General features: G+C 39.8%; 1 protein-coding gene across 1 annotated transcript in view; it reads right to left on the minus strand.

Annotated features, from left to right (window-relative positions):
- The window catches only part of LOC128642623 (fer-1-like protein 4), a 210,947-nt gene that overhangs the window by 164,312 nt on the left and 21,933 nt on the right, over nt 1-24,702 (minus strand). The window contains exons 4-8 of the mRNA XM_053695431.1: nt 18,653-18,836; nt 16,871-17,057; nt 15,556-15,920; nt 13,367-13,475; nt 10,930-11,137 (exon numbers count right to left, since the gene is read on the minus strand). Coding sequence (XP_053551406.1) covers nt 10,930-11,137; nt 13,367-13,475; nt 15,556-15,920; nt 16,871-17,057; nt 18,653-18,836 — 1,053 coding nt within the window. The remainder of the gene's footprint in view (nt 1-10,929; nt 11,138-13,366; nt 13,476-15,555; nt 15,921-16,870; nt 17,058-18,652; nt 18,837-24,702) is intronic.

Below are 24,702 nucleotides of genomic sequence, written 5' to 3' on the forward strand. Positions count from 1 at the left end.
CTTGATATAATACAAACCAAGTACAATGTTTCATATCTAGATACATGACTCTCAGAGGTATTATTCACATACCTATGCTATATATTAATATCGAGAGAGTTCAAGCAGACAGAATCTATTACATTGAGCAGCTGTGTTAAAGTTAACTGTGCAAGCAAGGACTTTATAATTACAGATAGAGTATTAGCTAGATAGCTTTAATCTCATAACCTAACATTCCACATATTGACAGGTCCTCTTGTTACTGCATTATTTCTGAATTTATTAAAGGGACAGTAAACACCAGAATTTTTTTTGTTTAAAAAGGTAGATAATCCCTTTATTACCCATTCCCCAATTTTGCATAACCAAGACAGTTATAATAATATACTTTTTACCTCTGTGATTACCTTGTATCTAAGCCTTTGCAAACTGCCTTCTTATTTCAGTTCTTTTGACAGACATGCATTTTTAGCCAATCAGTGCTTGCTCTTAGGAGCTTCACGTGCCAGAGCTCAATGTTATCTATATGAAACACATGAACTAACGCCCTCTAGTGGGGAAAAACTGTCAAAATGCTTTCCTATTAGAGGCAGTCTTCAAGGTCTAAGAAATTAGCACATGAACCTCCTAGATTTAGCTTTCAACTAAGAATACCAAGAGAACAAAGCAAAACTGGTAATAAAAGTAAATTGGAAAGTTGTTTAAAATGACATGCCCTATTTAAATCATGAAAGATTTTTTGTGACTTTACTGTCCCTTTAAAAGCCGTCTCCAAAAGATAATGTTTGTATCTGACTACTTGATATTATACAAACCAAGTACAATGTTTCACATATAGATACATGATACTCAGAAGTATTATTCACACATCTATGCTATATATTGATATCTAGAGAGTTTAAGTGTTTTTAAACGTGTATGATTGAATAGTTAAACCAATAAAGATAAAGTATGAATGGTTGAAAATCGTGCCTGTATTATTCAGTGAGAACTTTTCCTAAATAATTGCAGGGGTAAAGCACTCTTTTTTTGTTACAGAAAATCCTTAGTCGCCTGTAGGTAGAATTTTAGAGCACGCATAACATCCAAGTTGTGCAACAGACGTTCTTTATGAGAAGAAGGATTGGGACAGAGAGAAGGAGCAACAATTTCCTGATTAATATTTCTATTCAAAACTACTTTAGGAAGAAACCCCAATTTAGTATGAAGAACCGCCTTATCCGCATGAAACTCTCAGAGCAGAAGAGATAGCAATAAGAAACAAAACCTTCCAAGATAGCAACTTAATATCTATGGAATGCATTGGCTCAAACGGAGCCCGATGCAAAACTTTAAGAACAAGATTAAGGCTCCAAGGAAGAACAACAGGTTTAAACACAGGCCTGATTCTGACCAGGGCCTCACAAAAAGATTGAACTTCTCGCACATCCGCCAGATGCTTGTGTAACAAAATAGATAATGCAGAAATCTGACCGTTCAGAGAACTGACTGACAACCCTTTCTCCAGACCTTCCTGGAGAAAAGACATAATTCTAGTAATCCTGACTCTACTCCAAGACTAGCCCTTAGATTCACACTAATAAAGGTATTTACGCCATACCTTATGGTAAATTTTTTGAGTAACAGGCTTGCAAACCTGGATCATGGTCTCAATGACCGACTCAGAAAATCCATGCTTAGACAGAACTAAGCGTTCAATCTCCAAAGCAGTCAGCTTTAGAGAAACGAGATTTGGATGGATAAATGGACCCTGAGTTAGAAGATCCTTCCTCAGAGGAAACCTCCAAGGCGGCCAAGATGACATCTTCACTAGGTCTGCATACCAGATCCTGCGAGGCCATGCAGGAGCTATTAGATTTACTTATGCTCTCTCTTGTTTGATACGAGCAATAACTTTTGGAAGGAGCACAAACGGAGGAAACAGGTATGCTAGACCGAAATCCCAAGGAACCTCCAGAGCATCTATCAGAGTGGCCTGAGGATCTTTTGACCTTGAACCGTACCATGGAAGCTGGCGTTCTGCTGAGACGCCATCAGATCCCACTATGGCACCATCCATTTGGGGGTTAACCTGGAGAACAGCTCTGGATGGACAGCCCACTCCCCAGGATGAAATGTCTGTCTGCTCAGGAAATCCGCTTCCCAGTTGTCCACTTCAGGAATGTGGATGGCAGATAGACAATTGTGAGCTTCCGCCCACTGAATAATCCGTGCCACCTACTTCATGGCTAAGAAACTCTGAGTTTGTCCATGGTGGTTAATGTAAGTCATTGAGGTGATGTCCGACTAAAACCTGATAAACAGAGCTAAAGACAATTGAGGCCAAGCCATCAGAGCATTGTAAATCGCTCTCAATTCTGAGATGTTTATGGAGAGAGCAGACTCCTCCCGAGACCATAGTCTCTGTGCCTTTAATGAGTCCTAGACTGCTCCCCAGCCCAGCAGGCTGGCGTCCGTGGTCACATTCACCCAGGAAGGTCTCCAGAAGCATGTGCCCTGAAACAGATGGTCCTGAGAAAGCCACCACGGTAGAGAATCTCTTGTCGACTGGTCTAGATCTATTGTCAGGGTGCCAGGAATCAGACTAAGACGAAAAGTGCAAAAATAATCACACCTTTATTAATAACAAAAAATAATAAAAAGTCCACAAGTCAAACAACAAGCCAGGAGTCAAAGCCAGAGCTGGTAGCCAGACGAGCCGAGTCAGGAGCCAAAGCAAATAGTCAGATGAGCCGAGTCAGGAGCCAAAGCGAGTAGTCAGACAAGCCAGAATCAGGAACAAGGAGAACAGCAGAGTCAGGAACAAGCCAGGGATCGGGAACCAGGAGGGACATCAGACAGCCAGGTAATACACAGGAGCTGGAACTCACAAACAGGTCTGAGACATTGCAAGGGCAAAGCATACTGAACAGAGGCCCTTTAAATAATAAGTGATGACATCACAATTCTGAGACTGTAACCTGTCTCACACGGATGATGTACACCAGTCTGGCCATAAGAGGGCTTGCAGGAAATGAGCAGCATCACACACTCTGCACCAGACTCAGCAAGAGAGGTGAGTAAAATGGCAGGGAAAAAACCTCCCCTCAATGACCCCTCCCCCGCAGGAGGACAAAAGGCTTATTAGGGAAATAGGCATGGAAGGCACAGAGGAGGGAACCCATGAATGCTCCTCCGGGAACATAGCCCCTCGAGTGAACCAAATACTGTACGCAGCCCCTGGACATACGAGAGTCAATAATGCTGCTGGCCTCATATTCTTCATGGTTGTCAACAAAGATAGGACGGGGATGAGGCAACACAGTGGTAAACTGATTACAAACCAATGGTTTCAAGAGGGAGACATGAAAAATATTGGAGATGTGCATTGCAGGAGGAAGGTCAAGAGGGTAGGCCACAGGATTGACCCGTCAGAGTATTCGATTTAAACCAACATAATGGGGAGCCAGTTTATTGGAAGGCACATGAAGGTTCAAGTTACGGAGGACAGCCAAACCCTCTCACCAACCTGGTAGGAAGGCGCGGGCAAACGCCTACGATCAGCCTGGAACTTTTGGCACTGCATAGAACGATGAAGGCAATCCTGAATCTGCACCCTCCAAAGCCGGAATACCTTGAGACATGAATGAATCGGGCAACAAGGATGGTTGAAACCCATAATTCACCATGAACGGGGATAACTGGGAGGAAGCATTATTAGCACTATTACGAGCAAACTATGCCCAAGTTAACAGTTCAGACCAATTATTGTGGTGATCTGAGACATTGCAACTGAGTTTGATTAGACCGTTCCGCAGCCCCATTGGATTGAGGGTGAAATGCTGAGGAGAAGGAAAGCTGGATCCCCATTTGAGCACAAAAGGAACGCCAAAATCTGGAGACAAACTGGCTACCCCCGGTCTGACACTATCTCCTTGGGTAACCCATGTAAACGGAAGACGGAAGCAAGCTCTTGAGCGGTAGGCAGCTTCATCAAGGGAATGCAATGTGACATTTTGGTCAACCATCATAATGATAACAGTATTGCCACTGGAAACAGGGAGCTCAACAATGAAGTCCATGGAAAGATGTGTCCAAGGACACTCACCATTAGCAGTAGGTTGAAGAAGACCCACAGGAAGACATTGAGGAGTCTTATTCTGTGCACAAACTGAGAAGGAGGCAACATATGCAACAACATCAGAACGAAGACCTGGACACCAGAATTGTCAAGTGACAGACCAAATCCTTTGGTTCTTGCCCGGGTGACCTGCGGCTTTAGGATAGTGTTAAGTGTGCAAAAGTTTAGTTAGAAGATTCTCAGGAACAAAGCACTTACCACTAGGTTTCTCAGAAGGTGCATTGGTTTGTGCAGCCAGGATCTCCTCCCCCAAGGGAGAAGTCAAATTAGTACATATGGTAGCCAAAATATGGTCAGGAGGTATAACTGGAGTAGGTACAGACTCCTCCTTGGACAGAGGTGAAAATTGTCGAGAGAGGGCATCAGCCCTAACAATCTTACTACCAGGCAGGTAGGAGACCACATAATTAAACCAAGACAAAAATAGCGCCCATCTGGCCGACAAACGTTTTGCTTCAGATAGATAATTTAAATTCTTGTGGTCAGTAAGAATGAGCACTATTACGCTAGTACCCTCGAGAAGATACCTCCATTCCTTGAGTGCCAAAATTATGGCCAATAATTCCCTGTTGCCAATTTCATAATTGCACTCCACTGGAGACAATTTCTTAGAGAAGAAACTGCACGGATGCAAGGAACCGTCAGGAGTAGGACGTTGAGACAAGAGGTCACTTACTCCAGTCTCAGACGCATCGACCTCAAGAACGAAAGGCAGGACATGGTTAGGATGAGCCAGAACTGGAGCGGCAGCAAAGGCAATCTTAAGACTATAAAAAGCCTTAATGGCAGTAGGTGACCAATGGAGTCAATCATTCTCTTTACGGGTCATGTCTGTGATAGGTTTGACCAAGGAAGAAAAGGTTTTAATAAACTTTCTATAGTAATTGGGGAAGCCCAAAAAACATTGAATAGACCGAAGACCAACTGGGCGAGGCCACTGCAGAACTGCAGACAACTTGTCAGGATCCATGGAGAACCCTGCAACGGAGATAACATAACCTAGGAAGGTTACTTGAGTCTGATGGAACTCACATTTCACGAGTTTACAAAACAGGCTGTTCTTGCGTAATCTCTGAAGAACTTGTGTAACATCGGAACGATGAGCCTCAAGTGTGGGTGAGTGTATGAGGATGTTGTCTAAGTACACCACAACACACTGTTGCAACATATCTCGTAGGACATAATTAATAAATTCCTGGAAAACAGCAGAAGCATTACCCTTTTTCTTCACAAAGAAGAAGCCAGCCCCTGCAGGAGAGCAGGATTTGCGGATGATCCCCCACGACAGAGCATTGGCAACATACTCCTCCATAGCACAATTCTTCGCAACAGACAGAGGGTAAACCCAGCCGGAGGAGGAATGGCTCCGGGCTGCAGGTCTATGGCACAATTGTAAGACCGGTGAGGAGGCAACGTACCGGCACGCACCTTGTCAAAAAGTCTAGGAACTCTCGGTACTCCTCTGGCAATTGAGATACCGAAGAAGTGCACAAGACTTTAACTGGTTTCTGAAGACAAGTGGAAATACATTGTGGAGACCATGACAAAATTTTGGACCTGCACCAGTCGAAACTGGGATTGTGCTTTTGGAGCCATGGATAACCCAGAACAACTGGAAAATGTGGAGAGTTTATCACCTGGAACTGGAGGGTTTCAAAATGGAGAGCCTCAACAGCCAAGGATAACGAAGTGGTTTCGTGAGTAACGAGTGCGGGCTGAAGGGACCTGCCATCAATGGCCTCAATAGCAAGCGGAATGGACCGAGGCAAAACAGGAATGGAGTGCTTTGATACAAAAGCACTGTCAATGAAATAGCCAGCAGCACCGCAGTCAACAAGAGCCTTGGTGACTATAGAGGAGTCCACCCAAGAAAGGACAACTGTGACCAAAGTTTTCTCCTTTAGCTGTTCCGGGGACAAGGATAAACCACCCAAGGTCTGCCCCTGACAGGACCTTAGGTGTGAGCGTTTCCCGGACATGTAGGACAAGACTTTAAAAGGTGGCCCTGTAACCCACAATAGAGGCAGAGCCCCTCCCTCCTCCTAAAGCCCTCGCCACCACGGAGGGACGCGTGAATCCCAACTGCATCAGCTCAGCAGTACCTGGTGACTCGGGACCAGGAGGCATGGGTAGGAATGAACACGTAGGAGACAACGGAACAGGAGGCTTCCGCAAGCGTTCCTTGATAGAGGGCCTCTCTCTGAGTCTGATGTCAATTAGGATCAAAAAATACATCAATGCCTCGAGATCCTCTGGTAAATCTCTGGCAGCAACTTCATCTTTAATCGCATCAGAGAGCCCATGAAAGAAGGCGGCAACAAGGGCTTCATTGTTCGAACCTACCTCTGCGGGAAGCATACGGAACTCAATGGCATACTGAGCAACAGATCTTGTACTTTGCTGAATGGACATGAGTCGTTTAGCAGTAGAGGAGGAGCGAGCCAGAACATCAAATACCCTTTGAAAGGAGGCCACAAATTCAGGGTAATTTGAAATCACAGGTTTATTAGTCTACCGCAAGGGATTAGCCCAGGCAAGAGCTGTGTCAGAGAGTAAAGAGATGAGAAATCCCACCTTAGCTCTGTCAGAGGGAAACGCCTGAGGTAACATCTCAAAGTAAATGCCCACCTGGTTCAAAATCCCTCTGCACTGAATAGGATCGCCTCCATATTGCTGAGATATGAGGTAGAGGTGCAGAACCGGACATGCTCCTGGTAGGACTAGGTGCAGCAGCGGAAACAGGAGCAGCCATAACTTGCGGGACACTTTGGTCCAAATGTGCAGTGTGAGTCAGCAGAGTTTGAAGGGCTAGTGCAAATTGATCCAAGCGGTGATCCTGTTCATCCATCCTGGAAATGATGGTAGGTAAAGGTGGATTATTAGCACCATCAGGATTCATGGCCCTTGCGTAATGTCAGGGTGCCAGGAATCAGACTGAGACAAGAAGTGCAAAAATAATCACACCTTTATTAATAACAAAAAATAATAAAAAGTCCACAAGTCAAACAACAAGCCAGGAGTCAAAGCCAGAGCTGGTAGTCAGACGAGCCCAGTGACGTGCAGTGACGTCAGAGGATGGTGAGGCAGTGGCTAGGATACGCCTTCATTCTTTAGATATCCTTTGTTGAAGAAATAGTAATGCACATGGGTGAGCCAATCACATGAGGTATCTATGTGCAGCCACCAATCAGCAGCTACTGAGCATATTTAGATAAGGGGGGGGGACCACTGCATTTTAAAGTAATAAAACAGCAGAGCTACAGAGAGTTCAGAAAATTAGTCTATAATTTAGTGTGAAGTACAGAGGCAAGCTGCTAACTTAGTGGGTGTAAAGTTTGAGTAAACAAAATACAAAAACGACCCTGCTATAAAAGAGTAAACAAACACTAAACCACATTCATTAAATTATCATTTTAACTAACAGAATCTTTCAGTAAAAACTTACTTTAATAAGATGTGGGTGAAACACTGCTCTCTGTGCCTCTCTCCTGCTCTGTAAGGATTCAGGAAGTGACAGTGGCACATTCCACTGCACTTAGAGGGGAAGAACAGAACTCTTTTTCACTTTAGCAAAGCTAGCAGGTTCACAGGACAGCAACAAAATATATGAAAGTTGTTTTTTTCCGTTTTTGTTTTGTTTTATATGATTTTACATCCAGCCCCAACCCTAAGTTCCACTTACTAATGCCTCTCGCTGGATTGGTTCAGCCCAAATAGGACTGCCTCAAATAAGCAGTTAATGGGCCATGCAATGATCTTAACCACTTGCATCCAGTAGATGGCGCAGCATGTTGTGTAATGGTGGGAAGACCTGCTTGTGCCTCTTCATTGCACAACATATAGCTGTGAGAAAAAAAAAATGCTGGGGGAAAAAATCTACAATTTTTTTTTTTAAAGCCAATAAAAAAAATATATTTTTGCCCATATGAGAGGTGAAGCACTGCCTCACCTGCCTCTAGTGACTGCACATCACTGGACGAGCCGAGTCAGGAGCCAAAGCGAATAGTCAGACGAGCCGAGTCAGGAGCCAAAGCGAGTAGTCAGATGAGCCATAATCAGAAACAAGGAGAACAGCAGAGTCAGGAACAAGCCAGGGATCAGGAACCAGGAGGGACGTCAGACAGACAGGCAATACACAGGAACTGGAACTCACAAACAGGTCTGAGACAACGCAAGGGCAAAGCATACTGAACAGAGGCCCTTTAAATAATAAGTGATGACATAACAATTTTGAGACTGCAACCTGTCTCACATGGATGATGTAAACCAGTCTGGCCATAAGAAGGCTTGCAGGAAATGAGCAGCATCACACACTCTGCTCCAGACTCAGCAAGAGAGGTGAGTAAAATGGCTGCCAGCAGCACATGGCAAACAAAGCAGGGAAACAACCCTGACATATATCCTCTGAGACAGATCTGAATGGTCTCCGTTCCATTGTCTGAGCATGCCTAATTGCAGAGCTCTCAAATGGAATTGAGCAAAGGGAATGCTGTCCATGGAAGCGACCATCAGACCAATTACCTCCATACATTGAGCCACTGATGGCTGAACAGTAGACTGAAGAGAGAGGCAAGAGGAGAGAATTTTGGATTTTCTGACCTCAGTCAGAAAAAAATTCATAGATAGGGAATCTATTATTACAATTGTAGCTGGAACAAGGGAACTCTTTTCCAGATTCACTTTCCAACCATGGGAACTTAGAAAAGACAACAAGATCTCTGTATGATAGTTTGCTTGTTGAAAAGATGGCGTCTGAACTAATATGTCGTCCAGGTATGGCGCTACTGCAATTCCCCGAGACCTGATCACTACCAAGAGAGCCCTCAGAACCTTTGAGAAAATTCTGGGAATCCCAAACTGAAAGTGTTTGTCTAGAAAGGCGAATCTCAGTAATTTGTGATGATCCCTGTGGATGGGAACATGAAGATACGCGTCCTTCAGGTCTATGATCATCATGAACTGACCCTCTTGGACCAAAGTCTCCTCTCTAAGGTTCCTAAATTGCCACGGACTAACCTCTCTCTGAACCTGCATTCCTTTAACAGCTGAACAGGCTAATGGAAGTCCTGACAAACTCACCAGAGCCTGCTGTCACCATCAAACTGAGGCTCTGGCTTCCCTGCACTTCCTGTTAGCAGCATTCCATAAACCCTGCACGGATCTCTACTGCTCTCAACCAAACAAACCATCAATCATCCTGGTCTGCACAGACTTTAACCCTTTCCCTGGATCTCAGCTAAATCACAAGTAAACTCCCCAGGGGGTCATATACCATTACTGCTTTGTTAAACGGAACTTTTGCTTTATCTGTGATTAACACTGGAACTCTCTGTTAACTAAGGAAAAACTGGGATTACTCTGACTCCTGTTCAGTTATACATCCTTTTCTAAGCTCACAAGTTAATTGCATTATTTGAGTTTGCTTATTTATTTTATTTATCATTTCATCAGTTCTAACTTAATCACTGATTACTATATGACCTGAGGTCTCTTCAATTGCAATTGAGTAGTTGCTTGCCAGCTGTCTCCTTTCCTCATATTGAGCTTATCTGTGTATTTAACCCAAAGTATACGTTTATTCCTTCTACTAGACCAAAAGGCTACTAAGTGGTTCTACAGTTCATATTTCCATTATAAACTGTTATACTTTGTAGCAACAACTAAACAAATAAACACACTTAAAAAACACCTTACACTAACTATATAAGTTAGGTGTAGTTAAGGTGTTGCACAAAGGAAGCATGGAAAGAATGGTTTCCATTTTAAAGGAAGGTACCCTGAGAAACTTGTTGAGGCACTTTAGGTCTAAAATGCGTCAAAAAGTTCCCTCTTTTTTGGGAACCATGAAAAGATTTGAATAGAATTATAGACCCTGTTCCCTTACTGGAACTGGAACAATCACTCCCAGGGAGGAAAGGTCCTGAATGAAGTTCAAGAATGCCTCTCTTTTTACCTGGTCTGCAGATAATATTGAGAGGTAGAATCTGCCCCTGGGAGGGAAAGTTTTGAATTCTATTTTGTAACCCTAAGATACTATGTCCACAGCCCAAGGATCTGGGACATCTCGTCTCCACGCTTGACCAAACAGGAAAGTCTGCCCCCCACTTGATCCGATACCGGACTGGGGACTGACCCTTCATGCTGACTTAGACTCAGCTGAGGATTTCTTTGATTGCTTCCCCTTATTCCAAGACTGATTGGGCTTCCAAGAAGACTTGGACTGCTCCTGCTTGGAAGAGGGAGAGAAAGACTTTTGACCTTTGAAGTTACGAAAGGAACGAAAATTGCTTTGATGTCCTTTGAGTCTGTTTTTCTTGTCTTGCGGTTTGAAAAGACCCTTTTCCACCCATAATATCAGAAACATATTTTTAAATACAGGAGACGGGGAGAAAGGAATCCCTGGCTTCTCCCATTCCTGTGAAATAGTCTCCGTCACACGGTCTGGGACAGCAAAAACTTCCACAGAGGAAGGAACATCATAGTATTTATTAAGTTACTAGACTTCTGAGTAATTTAGGGCACACACACTATCTGGTATGCAGATGTTAACACGCCCCAGAAAGTCACTTGAGTAATGATAAAAAAACAACATTGTAATAAGAGCACAAAAATAGAATTTCTATTGATTAAGTTAGAGCAATGTTAATGCACAATAGCACTGATATTTTTGTGCTCCACTTGTAATCTATGCTTTTGTGGTCTATTTAATTTTGAGTTAAATGTCCCTTTAAGTGTTTATGTTACAAATTGAACGAAGACCTAAATGGCAGGAAATATAGACCATGGAATGGAAGAGTAAAAAGGATATCAGTTTTGACTAGAGATACCTGTCATATTCAGTGGGCTCTGGCCGCATACTTGGAGTAACAGATACACCCTCTTGTTTAGTGTCTGATGGCACAGTCTCTATTTCCAGCTCATCCTCTGAGCCTGTGTCTAACAGACTCTGGTGCTCCTCGGTTACGTTGGCTGCTGTGGTTTTCTCACTCTTCTTAGATGCTTTTGGGATCACTTCTGCTACTTTGCCATAGTTCCCTAAAAAAATGACCATTAGTCATGAGAAGAATTATGTCATTATTTATTTAAAAAAACAGATATTTAATTAAGAACTATTTATGTTGCATGTATATTTTATCATCATCATTTTTTTTTAAAATGGTTAATTCAGTAAGAACTAATTATGTTACATGTATATTTTATCATCATTTTTTTGAGGTTTATACAGATTCATACATGACACTTAGATGGTATACATAACAGTAGGGATAGGCGAATGTGCTAAAAGTGTAATTTGTTTAGTAGAACAAATAGTCGTGTGGACGTGTTTTGGACAATCGAATGTTGATAAGAATTAAAATTAATTAAAATTCAATAATCGAATGTTATTTCTGTTTTTCGAATGTTTATAATTATATTGAATATGCGATTTTGAAATTTTGAATGTAACATTCAATTTAAGAAATACTATTCAGAAGTTTAATAGTTCATGTAGGGAATTTAGTAAATTGATAGATACAAATATATCAATTTGAATGTTTCTATTTTGAATATTGCATAATTCGAATATTACATTTAAAGAAAGCATTAGAAACACTATTGCAAATATATAAATTCGAATTTTTGAATTTGAATATTGTATAATTCTAATCGAATTGTTAGAAATTTTTGAATTGAATATTACATTTAAAGAAAGCATTAGAAATACTATTACATAAAAAGAATGTTAAAATGTTGCACAAACATTCGAAATTCGAAAAAAACTAATGTGTTAAAATTTGTTTTATTATTTGAATATTGGAAAGCATTCACCCATCCCTACTGAACAGCCAATGAATTTATGGTCTTCTTCAAATCAGAGGCACAGGACTGTGATCTGCTACTTTTAAATGGGGAGCAATACAGCATTTGATTAGCTATACCACATGGTGACAATGTTTTAGAATGTTCTTGTAGATGGGTGGCCAGGTAACAAGACAGTAGACAACCCTGGGTGTACAAAGAAACCTTTACCAAGTGCTATGATCCTCAGGGGTGGATTGTTAAGCAGTTTTAGTAGAAGTGCTATGTTGAAAACATGTATTTTAACAAACTGCTGTGCATTTTAAAATGACCTTTATGTCCATTTAAATCTTCAATTAACACGTTTTTAATGCACGAACTGTCCTTTTCTTTGATTTGCAAAATAGAACATTATTGAATCTAATGTATTTAAAAGGAAATGAATATCAAAAATGTTTCTGTTGGTATCATTTGTTTAAAGCATATCTATGTATGCTCAGCAGCAACGATGCAATACTGGGAGCTAGCTGATGATTGCTGGCTGTGCACATTTGTCTTTTGCCATTGGCTCACCAGATGTGCTCAGCTGGATCCCAGTAGTGAACTGCTGCTCTAGAAATAACTTTAATTCTTAAAAGTGATACATAAATCCAGAGGCATGATCATGTGGAGGGTATTACAAAGCCCTGGAGGCAGACTACACTTTCTATTTAACAATATGATATATTTACTGTTAGGGGGCACATACCTTATAGCCGTCTCTCATGAATAACATTAACATCTTATGGACAGCAGTGTAAAGTGTTTAATTATTTGACCAGACATAATATGACTTTTTAAACCTATTTTATATATTTTCTTTATAGCTGCCATGTATTACATGAGAGTGGCATTAACTAGACATCCTATAATCCAGTAATAAGAGACCTTCCTGCGTAGGAGTACCTGATCGGTGGTTGTTGTTTTTTTCACAATGATGTATATAGCTACATTTTTTCACCTAACAGAACTGTATTAAAATATATGCTATGTTTACTCCTTTTAAAATGCCTCACAATATTGTTACTAGGCAGAAGCTGAATAGTTTGTGATTTTTTTAACTGCATTTCAGTACATATCTTTTATGCATGTATTTGTGATATTTTGTCAAAAGCTTGACAATAAGACTGTAGTTAGGTAAATGGGTTAAACAGCTGCTAAATTGCCCTAAAAACTTCTTAATCAACTGAATAAATCTTAAAAGGGCTTAGAAAATAGCTAATTATTATTTGTTGTGTTTGCTGAGACCAATCAAATGATAGTCTTAACCTATAGGGTTGGAATAAACACACAAAGGAAAACATTGTCAGTTCTTAAAATTATCTTGGGGTTTCTACCTGTCTCTTGAGAGGAGCCTACTCTGTGCAGCTACGCCAATGCATATAGGGAAGATATGAATGTTGGGTAGCGAGTAACTGGTTTCAATGTTGCTGCAGCATAACTTACCTACTGAGAACTCAAATTTGACTGGTTTGTTCCCAATGCTGAGGTCAATCATTGTGCACTCAAACAAAACACCAAATAAAAGGAATTCTTCCTTCACCCCCAATGCATTCTGTAACAGAATAAAAGTGCATTTATGATTATGTGATAGAAAATAAATAATGCAGTTGTGCAACAGAATTTTGTTACATTTTTATATTTAATGCAAAATGAAAATATACTGAATTAGAACTTTTCTACAAACAAGTGGAAAATGGGCACATCCACATGATCTCTGACAGAACACTTACATAGGGCTGGATTATAAGTGAAGCAGTACTTTGAGTTCCCTCTCGCGCATTAAATCCGCTAGATGGAGGCTTTTTGCGTGTCGTATTGTTGATTATATCACCTTCTATCTTGGTGGTAATTAGCTGTTGATTTCTGCGCCTTCCTATTCCTTGTATTTGTTTCATGTTCTTTGAGGTGTTCAGGGACACCTCTGCCTTTCAGGAATTGGCTGCAGAATCTCTTACAGCTATACTTTTGTATAGAGGTACCCACAACTAATAGGGCACTTTAAACACAACTATATAGTAGCGCTATAGGGTGGGTTAAGGGACTTGGTTCCTTATCTCATTCATTCTTTGTTGTATATATATATATATATATATATATATATACACACACATACATATGTATTTATGTGTTTATATGTGTATATATGTCTGTAAATACATATTTACAAATATAAATACTTATGTACACACATATAAACATATATATATATATATATATATATATATATATATATATATATATATATAATATATATATATATATATATATATATACCTATTAGACATGTATATGTATCTCTATATTAAAGCTTTGCATGCCTTTTTTTTTCTAACACCTGAGACCTCATATCTTTGGGCCCTTATAAGTTTTTATATAATATTTATTTTGAATCAATTCTATCAGTCTGTGTTATTATAAGTGAAACAATACTTTTAAATGTATTTCTGACGTGTTTTGTGTAACTTTTTGTCAGATAACCGTTAACCAGAGTTCTGAAGTCGCCCTTTCCCTAAATGTGTTAAATTTAATTGCGCGTTTACTTTCAACTCTTAATATGCACGCTACTACTTTTCACTTGTGCACAACATTTAGCACGCCACTCGTAATCTAACCCATAATTAGGTCTAGCTAAAAGTACTTTTAAAAAAAAAGAGCAATCTATACCATAAATTGGGGCATGTGTGTTGCCAGGCTGATATTGCTCAATTTCACAAGTATACAAAACATTCACAACATATAATTTATAGTATTTATGATCCTTATGTACTCTACCTTAGAGTGAAGAGATAAATCATTATATATCCACTAATTTATGTCCATATATGGACTGCTCCTACGCACCCACAAATCCTGATTGGTTGCTTATTTTTGTTTTATCCCTTATGGGAGAATAAACATAGTCTCTTCACATTTAGTTTTATTCTGGAGTGCCATAAGTTTTTACATTATAAGTAAACCGTTTTTAAAAACAAAATTAAATGTAAATAGAGAACGCAAGAGCTGTGGCACTCTCATCATTAACTTTACTACCAATTTCAGGTTCTGATTCATTTTCCTAGAACTAATAAGTAACATATTTAACAATGTAATACATTTATAACTCACTAGCAGAGTGATCACCAAAAATGGAAACAGAGATTATTGTTTCAAATTTTATTCTGGTAATGACTTTACAATTTTTCAAAGAGAGAAGAAGATGTCAAAGAAGTGGGGACAAGGCCAGTCAGTGTGGCATGTCAACATTATGGGGCCGATTTATCAAGCTCAGTATGGAGCTTGATGCCCTTTGTTACTGGCAAGCCTTCTAAAGACCGCTGCTCCATAACTTGTCTGCCTGCTCTGAGGCCGAGGACAGAAATCAACCCGATCGATTACAATTGGGTTGATTGACACCCCCTGCTAGCGTCCGATTGGCCGTGTATCTGCAGGGGGCGGCATTGCACCAGCAGTTCACAAGAACATATGCTGATAAACGTATGCTGTCTGCATTTATTGATGTGCAGCGGACATGATACATTGTATCATGTCCGTTCGCATTATGATAAATATACCCCTAAGGTTACACTTAGGGTTAACCCAAATATAGTTTTTAGTGACCTAATGAATGCAAAACAATAATTGCAGTAACATACCTCTGGCAATGGATGAGTATCTTCAACTTCCACTGTCACAGCATTAGGCTGCTCAGAATTCTCTCCATCTTCACCATCTTTACTGTCTTCCACAGTTGCCTCTTTTTCTTTCTCTTTGGATTTTTTACTCTTCTTTTTTACCTTTAATTTACTGAAAGCGTTTCTCAGAGCTTGTAATGGTTTCTTGTCTTGCATTGCATTGTTGCTAAATATTTCCACTGATAAGGCCATAAGAATGCGTCCTCTGTAGAAGATTCCCTCACCAAGACCTTCATTGAGATCTCGATGGACATCTCTCAATGTGTAGTTTTGAGGAGACCCATATAGATTCACCCAAGCAGGACCAAAGGATGGGTTAAAACCAACTGCAATCAAAGGAATAAAATGGAATAAATTAACAGACCTTTCCAGATATCCACACAGTAGTCACACTTTGTATGCAGTGTCCAAGGGTAATCACTGGTTAATAAATATTATTTAGCGTCACAAATTAACATAAAATGAAATTTACCAGTAGATGACACTGATTGGAACCCTCAGTCTTGAATGCACTGTGAGTTACCCTACCAATTTTATTTTAGAAATCTCAGAAAAAAGGTTCAATAAACATAAAAAAATATTTTTTGAGAGTGGCTGTAAAAACTCTCTGCTTAAAATGTTATATGCTAGGCCCTGAGTAGTAAGATATTTCAGTGGACAAGTATTTAATTTTTTTGTTTATTATTTATCATGCATTTGACTCAAAACTTGTAATGAGTGGACTAGTAACTTGTTCCCTAGATAGATGGATTGATGGATGGGTGGATGGATAGATAGATAGATAGATAGATAGATAGATAGATAGATAGATGATAGATAGATAAAGGAAATCTTAAATCAGTAACAATATACTTTATTTAGCTCAGCCACTGAACCAATAATCCACTGATTATCTATCATGATTTAAGTATTAGTGCCTGATGAAATAAAGCTCTCCACTCTGGTCTCACCAGAACTGTGAGGTTTATCAAAGAATTTTAGAAAGTCACATTTTAGATTGGGATTTGTTTAGCTCGCTATGCAGGAAGGACATAGACATTACAAAGATTTTACATGACTTCTCTTCATGGCAGAGACTTTTTGGTCATCAGTCCCTTAGAGTTTGGAAAATCTTACTTTAGAAGCACAATGAGTTTAGCTTGGTTTGTATTCTTTTAAAATGTATTCTGCATTACCTGAGTTTTTACAGTAAGAGTGAATTTATCAATAACTATCACTTTCACACGCACAGGAGAGATAAAACAAAAGCTATTATGAAGTAGAGTTTTGTTCTCACCTTGTTTGCTGGGGTCAGATATTTGCTTTAAATCAATAAAATGTGTTGCTAGGGCAACATCCCCCATATGGGCATCATCTAGCACTTGAATTTTCATTTTACGGGCAAGAGGAGGGAACTGTTCAATAAAACTAATTTGTTCATTCCATTCGGGTGTTGTTGTATCACTTTCCACACCTGTTTCACCCTACATGACATAAGAAAAATAAAGAAATCACTAGGAAACAGACAAACTGTATAGAAGATATAGGCTTTATTAATACATGTATTTTATTATTATTATGGAAACTGTTAAACTAGTTGTATTTACTGTATTTACTGCTTCATTTGAAATTCAGGGCACTATTGTGGATATCACATAGTTGTGAACATCTGAAAATAATTTCCTGGAACTCTTTGCAGCAGAGCCATGACCATTTAAGGTTTGCATAGCTCCGCCCACTCCAATCCAACCCAAAACAAGCACATAAAATACTAATAGTATAATTTAGCCACACTGATTGCTTAAAGGGATTGGAAAGTTCATTGGTGTCTGCACACACGTCTTTTGTCATTGGTTCACCAGATGTATTCAGGTAGCTTCTGGTAGTACATTGCTGCTGTGGATATGACTTAAATTAAGTGTTTAATATCTGTACAGAGGTTAAACACATTGATGTGTGCAAGCAATAACATATATTTAACAAATAAGAACATTTTCTTTTTGCATTGTTATAGCATTTTAATACAGGTTAAATCCACAAGTTCCTCATCACTTCCTATGCCAGTCATGTGCTTGAGACTAAGGGAAGAATAACTTTACAGCAAATATCATAATAAGCAAGCAAGGGTTAAATTATTAACCATTCAGCATATGTATAGCAGGACATCACAATGCACCTAGTTTATATAGATGTTACACAGCCTGAAGTTAGACAGTGATATTACCTCACTATGTTTAACCTGCTAACTACTCCTCTGTTGGGGATGTTGGGATAGATAACAATTTATGTAGATATTTTAAGGATTTGTTTTTTGTGTTATAATTTTGCTAAAACACTGTTGAAAGTTTCACAAGTAGTTGGATTTTTGTTTAGGTAAAGATTCATTTGTCATCTTTGCTGCTGCAGTGATTGAGGGCAGTAGGTTATTAGACTCCGAAATACCCTAGTAAATCTGGATTTTTTTTGTATATTCTGTAAATTCCAGTCCATGAAGAGCCTGATGTCTTAGGGGTCGATTTATGAAGCAGCGGATGCTGCTTCCGACCCACTCCGCTTCAGTTCCGCCTGAAGCGGAAGTTAAGAAGCAGCGGTCCTAAGACCGCTGCTCCTTAACTCGTCCGCCACCTCTGAGGTGGCAGACAGCAATCAGCCCAATCGAATACGATCGGGTTGATTGACACCCTCTGAATCTGCAGGGGGCGTTATTGCACCAGCAGTTCACAAGAACTGCTGGTGCAATGATAAATGCAGACAGCGTAAGGTCATACCACTACTTTTTTATACGGCCAGCCACTATCTCAAATGTTACAGGAACTGCATGAATCAATATTATAGGTGTTTCTGGCCATGATGGCAAAATCTGTCTTCAAGGTTATGCATTGGAAGATTTTTGTACTCACCCAGTGTGTTTGTACAATAAGGTGAATTTCAAATGAAACACCACATTTTTGAAGATGGTGGTGATGAGCTTATAAACCGAGAGAGATTACTTTGCTAGTGCTTGATAAGGAGGCAAAACCATGTGATTATAGAAGGACTATGACAGTAAATTATATCAGCATCTCAATCTCTCACATACTTGTTGGCCGGCAAATGTAACCTGGACATAGGGATCTATAAATACTTTCTTCTCTCCCATTATCTTGGAGAAGCTTCCCATAATTCCGGAACTCATACTGGGCAATCCCTCTGCCTTGTATATTTTCACGCAAAATTTTGACCATGGCCTTTCTGCTGGAATTCGTTTTGGAAGCAGTAAATTTCTAAAATAAAACACAGAAAATAATAATAATTAAAAAAAATACAATCTTTCTTGATTTTTCAAATATTGAGTGATATACAGTAGCACCAACACAGTATGGATTGAAAGGCGTCTGTCACACAAAATAAATGGTACCTAGATAATAGTACAAAAAACAACAGTATTCTCTTACAATAATATATATAAATTAATACAAGGTCAGATAGAACTAATTCCGTTGCCCCGTCACTATCAATGATAAAACCATTTATCTTTGCAGATAGGGAAAGAAAGAAGAGAGAAGAGAGGGGAACCTTGCAAACTTTAATGAACTAGGGTAACCAAAAAGCATGGACTCCCTCTATGAAATGGCTAGTTTGGGACTCCTTATTTGTAGCCTGTTTCTCTGTTCCACTAGAGGTCTTTGTATTCTGTGGACAATTTTGGAGACCTGTTACCTGCATTGGAAAGCTCTCTGGCTCCACCTGCTTGCCAGCAGCAGGTAGTTCTGCAATTAGCTCTCCTATAAAATGCTGCTTCACAGACCACTCCCTGTCCTGACATAGTGGTTCATCTTGTTCCTGTTAGTGTCTCTGACTTTGCCTGAATTTCCTGTTTGGTTCCTGAATCCAGCTTTCCCTTTTGGAACCTCCCTTGGATTTGATCTAATATTGGACTGCTTTTCTGTTTACCGAACTTGGTCTTGTAACCTGACTATTCTATTGGATTATCCCTGGATTTGGTGAGTTTTCTAGCTGCTCTCAGGTATCTAACCCTCGGCTTGTCTCCTGGCCATTCACTCACTATCAGCCTGTCTCTGTTTCCAGACTTTCCTGTGGTATCATTCTGCTTCTCTAGCACCCTGTTCCTGTATCCTAGTCCTGCAGTTTCAGTGCCTAGCCGTGCAGAGGGGGATTGCCAAGTTCCTGTATCCAGCACATGTACCCAAGTGCTTCAGAGAGTGTCTGCCAAGTACCAGTCACCTGCTTCTGCATTCAATTTCCACAGAGGAATGCAATGTGCCAGTCTCCAGCTACAGTGCCCAAGCTCTGCAGAGGGTCTATGTCAAGTTCCAGTATCCAGCACCTGTGCAAAGCTCTGAAGAGGGTATCAAGTGGGCATTCCTGTCTCTGTCTCAAGTGGGCAACTCCAGTCTCAAACTTAGAGTGGGCATTCCTGTATTAGCCCTCAAGTGGGCATTTCTGTCTCAGTTTCAAGTGGGCAACTCCTGTCTCTGTCTTAGAGTGGGCAACTCCTGTCTCTGCCTCCAGTGGGCATTCCTGTCTCTGCCTCCAGTGGGCATTCCTGTCTCAGTCTCCAGTGGGCATTCTTGTCTCAGCCTCAAGTGGCCATTCCTGTTGTTGGTCTCAAGTGAGTATTCTTGTCTTCAGCCTAAATTGGCACTTTGTTCCTGGCCTTAAAGTGGGCATTACTTCAGACTCCGTTCTAGTGTGGGTGCACCTGCTAGTCTATCCTGTTTCCAGTCTCCAGTTCCAGGACAATAAACATAAACAATATATAATAAACTTGCTTGCTTGTCTGTTACTTAACCATGCCTTAAAGGGGTAATTCAATAACGAAGTACAAACCACTGGCCCCTTTCGGTATTCAAGACAGTCCCTACGCCTGCCAACACTTTGCATATGCTCCTTACCCCCAGAACCCGCTGCACAGAACTTGACAGGTAAATAAGTAAATATAAAAAACCTTTCCAGTGTGGAGCAGCTTGGTTTTTTTTTCCCAGTTCCTAGCAATAGAACGTTTTGTGGCTATTAGAATATAAATTAATAAACAACTCAGTACTGGGCCCTGTTCTTTTTAATATTTTTATAAATGACTTGGAGCAAGGATTAAATAGCGACATCTCTATTTTTGCAGATGATACTAAGTTAAGTAAGGTCATTAGGTCAGAGCAGGATGAACTCTCTTTGCAAAGGGATTTGCTAAAATTAGAACTATGGGCAAGTGAATGGAAAATGAGATTTAATACAGAAAAATGTAAGGTTCTACATTTTGGAAGTAAAAATAAGCAGGCTATGTATTTTTTAAATGGGACAAGACTTAGCCAAACACAGGAGGAAAGGGATTTGGGAGTAGTAATAGATAACAAGCTAAAGATGAGTGCACAATGCAGGGCAGCGGCTTCCAAGGCTAATAAGATACTAGCATGTATTAAAAGAGGCATTGATTCAAGGGAGGAAAGCATAATTCTGTCATTATATAAAGCCCTGGTAAGACCTCACCTTGAGTTTGGAGTGCAGTTCTGGGGACCGATTGCTAAAAAAGATATTGCAGAACTAGAAAAAGTTCAAAGAAGGGCCACAAAGCTAATAAGGGGATTGGAGAAATTAACCTATGAGGAGAGGCTAGCCAAACTGGGTCTGTTCTCTTTAGAAAAAAGGCGCTTGAGAGGTGACATGATTACTTTATATAAATATATTCAAGGCCCATATACAGAGATGGCAGAAGCTCTTTTTATTCCAAGAAAATTGGTTCTGACAAGAGGTCATAATTTAAGGTATGAGGAAAGGAGATTTAATCTCCTGCAACGGAAACGTTTTTTCACTGTAAGAGCAATAAAATTGTGGAACTCATTACCAAAGGAGGTAGTGAATGCCAATACCATAGATACATTTAAAAATAGTCTGGATAAATTTCTGTATATAAACAAAATTCATGGATATGATTGCTAGTATTAAATGGGTCACATTTTAATGGGGTTATTAAGCTTAACTGGAGCTTTTTGTAAGTATTTTAGATTTGTATAGGTTGAACTCGATGGACTTCAGTCTTTTTTCAACCTTATCTACTATGTTACTATGTTACTATGTTACTTTTGGGTTTGGGAATCTTTTCAAGTCCCAGGTGGAGAAGAGCTACTTCAGGATGAAGGTTCTATGGTAAATAAGATGTTGTACCACAGAATACATCCACCATATATGATAGGCGCCGCAATACCCAACTGTCCAAACCCCCTTCAACAGACCGGGAAGCAGGCCAGTAACATGTTATGTAACTTCAAAGGTACAAGGTGCCATCTAGTTAATAGTTTGTTATAGACAAATGTACTGCAGGTTTAATAATCCTGATGACTTCACTCAATTCCCATGCTCTAATATAACATGTTTTAATGAGGTGTGAACAGTTTCATAGGAATTTATAGTGTGCTGAGAAGGGGAACCATCTGTGTGCCTGAGATCCATCTAATCCACCAGTGCATTAAAGATCTGAGAGTCAGGAAAAACTTCCCAATCTTTCAGTAGAGACATAGGCCTCTATTTATCAAGCTGTCAACTGCAAATACTCTGGAATACCGCAGCATATTTGTGGCGAGCCTGATTCGCCGTAGTTATCAAGCCCTACAGACCGGCAAAAGTAGAATATAGTGACGTAACATACGATCCGGCGGACTCAGTCCAACACAGATCGATAGTTACGTCACTACAGATGTTCCGAACGCAAGTTCGGCACAATCTGACTACTTTTGGTAGTTATCAAATATCTACCAGGTACACTCGCCACTATTCCGGCCCATCGTACCTGGTTTTCAATCCGCCGCCCTGGAGGCGGGGGATGCCATAGGAATCAATGGGAGTCTGGCAGCAGCTCATATTCGATGCTGCCAGATATCCCATTGATTCCTATGGGAACGTCTACACCTAACACCCTAACATGTACCCCGAGTCTAAACACCCCTAATCTGCCCCCCCTACACCGCCGCCACCTACATTATACATATTAACCCATAAACCGCCGCTCCCGGAGCCCACCGCAACTCTAATAAATGTATTAACCCCTAAACCGCCGCTCACGGAGTCCACCGCCACCTACATTATACCTATTAACCCCTAATCTGCCGCCCCCTATATCGCCGCCACCTACATAAAGTTATTAACCCCTATCCTGCCGCTCCCGGGCCCCGCCACAACTAAATAAATTGTTTAACCCCTAAACTGCCGCTCCCGGAGCCCACCGCCACCTACATTATATTTATTAACCCCTAATCTGCCCCCCCTACACCGCCGCCACTATATTACATTTTTAACCCCTAAATCTAAGTCTAACCCTAACCCTACCACCCCCTAACTTAACTATAATTTTAAAAAATCTAAAAAAAAATCCTATAATTAACAAAATTATTCCTATTCAAAACTAAATACTTACCTGTAAAATAAACCATAAGCTAGCTACAATATAACTAATAGTTTCCTTGTAGCTAGCTTAGGGTTTATTTTCATTTTACAGGCAACTTTATATTTATTTTAACTACCTAGAATAGTTATTAAAAAGTTATTAAGTATTTACTAAGGCCTAGATTTGGAGTTTGGCGGTAGCCGTGAAAACCAGCGTTAGAGGCTCCTAACGCTGGTTTTAGGCTACCTCCGGTATTTGGAGTCACTCAAAAAAGGGTCTAACGCTCACTTTTCAGCCGCGACTTTTCCATACCGCAGATCCCCTTACGTCAATTGCGTATCCTATCTTTTCAATAGGATCTTTCTAACTCCAATATTTAGAGTCGTGTCTGAAGTGAGCGTTAGAATTCTAACGACAAAACTCCAGCCGCAGAAAAAAGTCAGTAGTTAAGAGCTTTCTGGGCTAACGCCGGTTCATAAAGCTCTTAACTACTGTACTCTAAAGTACACTAACACCCATAAACTACCTATGTACCCCTAAACCGAGGCCCCCCCCACATCGCCCGCCACTCGATTACATTTTTTTAACCCCTAATCTGCCGACCGCCACCTACGTTATACTTATGTACCCCTAATCTGCTGCCCCTAACACCGCCGACCCCTATATTATATTTATTAACCCCTAATCTGCCCCCCTCAACGTCGCCTCCACCTGCCTACACTTATTAACCCCTAATCTGCCGAGCGGACCTGAGCGCTACTATAATAAAGTTATTAACCCCTAATCCGCCTCACTAACCCTATAATAAATAGTATTAACCCCTAATCTGCCCTCCCTAACATCGCCGACACCTAACTTCAATTATTAACCCCTAATCTGCCGACTGGAGCTCACCGCTATTCTAATAAATGTATTAACCCCTAAAGCTAAGTCTAACCCTAACACTAACACCCCCCTAAATTAAATATAATTTTAATCTAACGAAATTAATTAACTCTTCTTAAATAAATTATTCCTATTTAAAGCTAAATACTTACCTGTAAAATAAATCCTAATATAGCTACAATATAAATTATAATTATATCTTAGCTATTTTAGGATTTATATTTATTTTACAGGTAACTTTGTATTTATTTTAACCAGGTACAATAGCTATTAAATAGTTAAGAACTATTTAATAGCTAAAATAGTTAAAATAATTACAAAATTACCTGTAAAATAAATCCTAACCTAAGTTACAATTAAACCTAACACTAGACTATCAATAAATTAATTAAATAAAATACCTACAATTACCTACAATTAAACCTAACACTACACTATCAATACATTAATTAAATACAATATCTACAAATAAATACAATGAAATAAACTAAAGTACAAAAAATAAAAAAAGAACTAAGTTACAAAAAATAAAAAAATATTTACAAACATTAGAAATATATTACAACAATTTTAAAACTAATTACACCTACTCTAAGCCCCCTAATAAAATAACAAAGCCCCCCAAAATAAAAAAATGCCCTACCCCTATTCTAAATTACTAAAGTTCAAAGCTCTTTTACCTTACCAGCCCTGAACAGGGCCCTTTGTGGGGCATGCCCCAAGAAGTTCAGCTCTTTTGCCTGTAAAAAAAAACATACAATACCCCCCCCCAACATTACAACCCACCACCCACATACCCCTAATCTAACCCAAACCCCCCTTAAATAAACCTAACAGTAAGCCCCTGAAGATCTTCCTACTTATCTTCA

This window comes from Bombina bombina, chromosome 1, assembly GCF_027579735.1.
Source record: "Bombina bombina isolate aBomBom1 chromosome 1, aBomBom1.pri, whole genome shotgun sequence".
Classification (NCBI taxonomy): domain Eukaryota; kingdom Metazoa; phylum Chordata; class Amphibia; order Anura; family Bombinatoridae; genus Bombina; species Bombina bombina.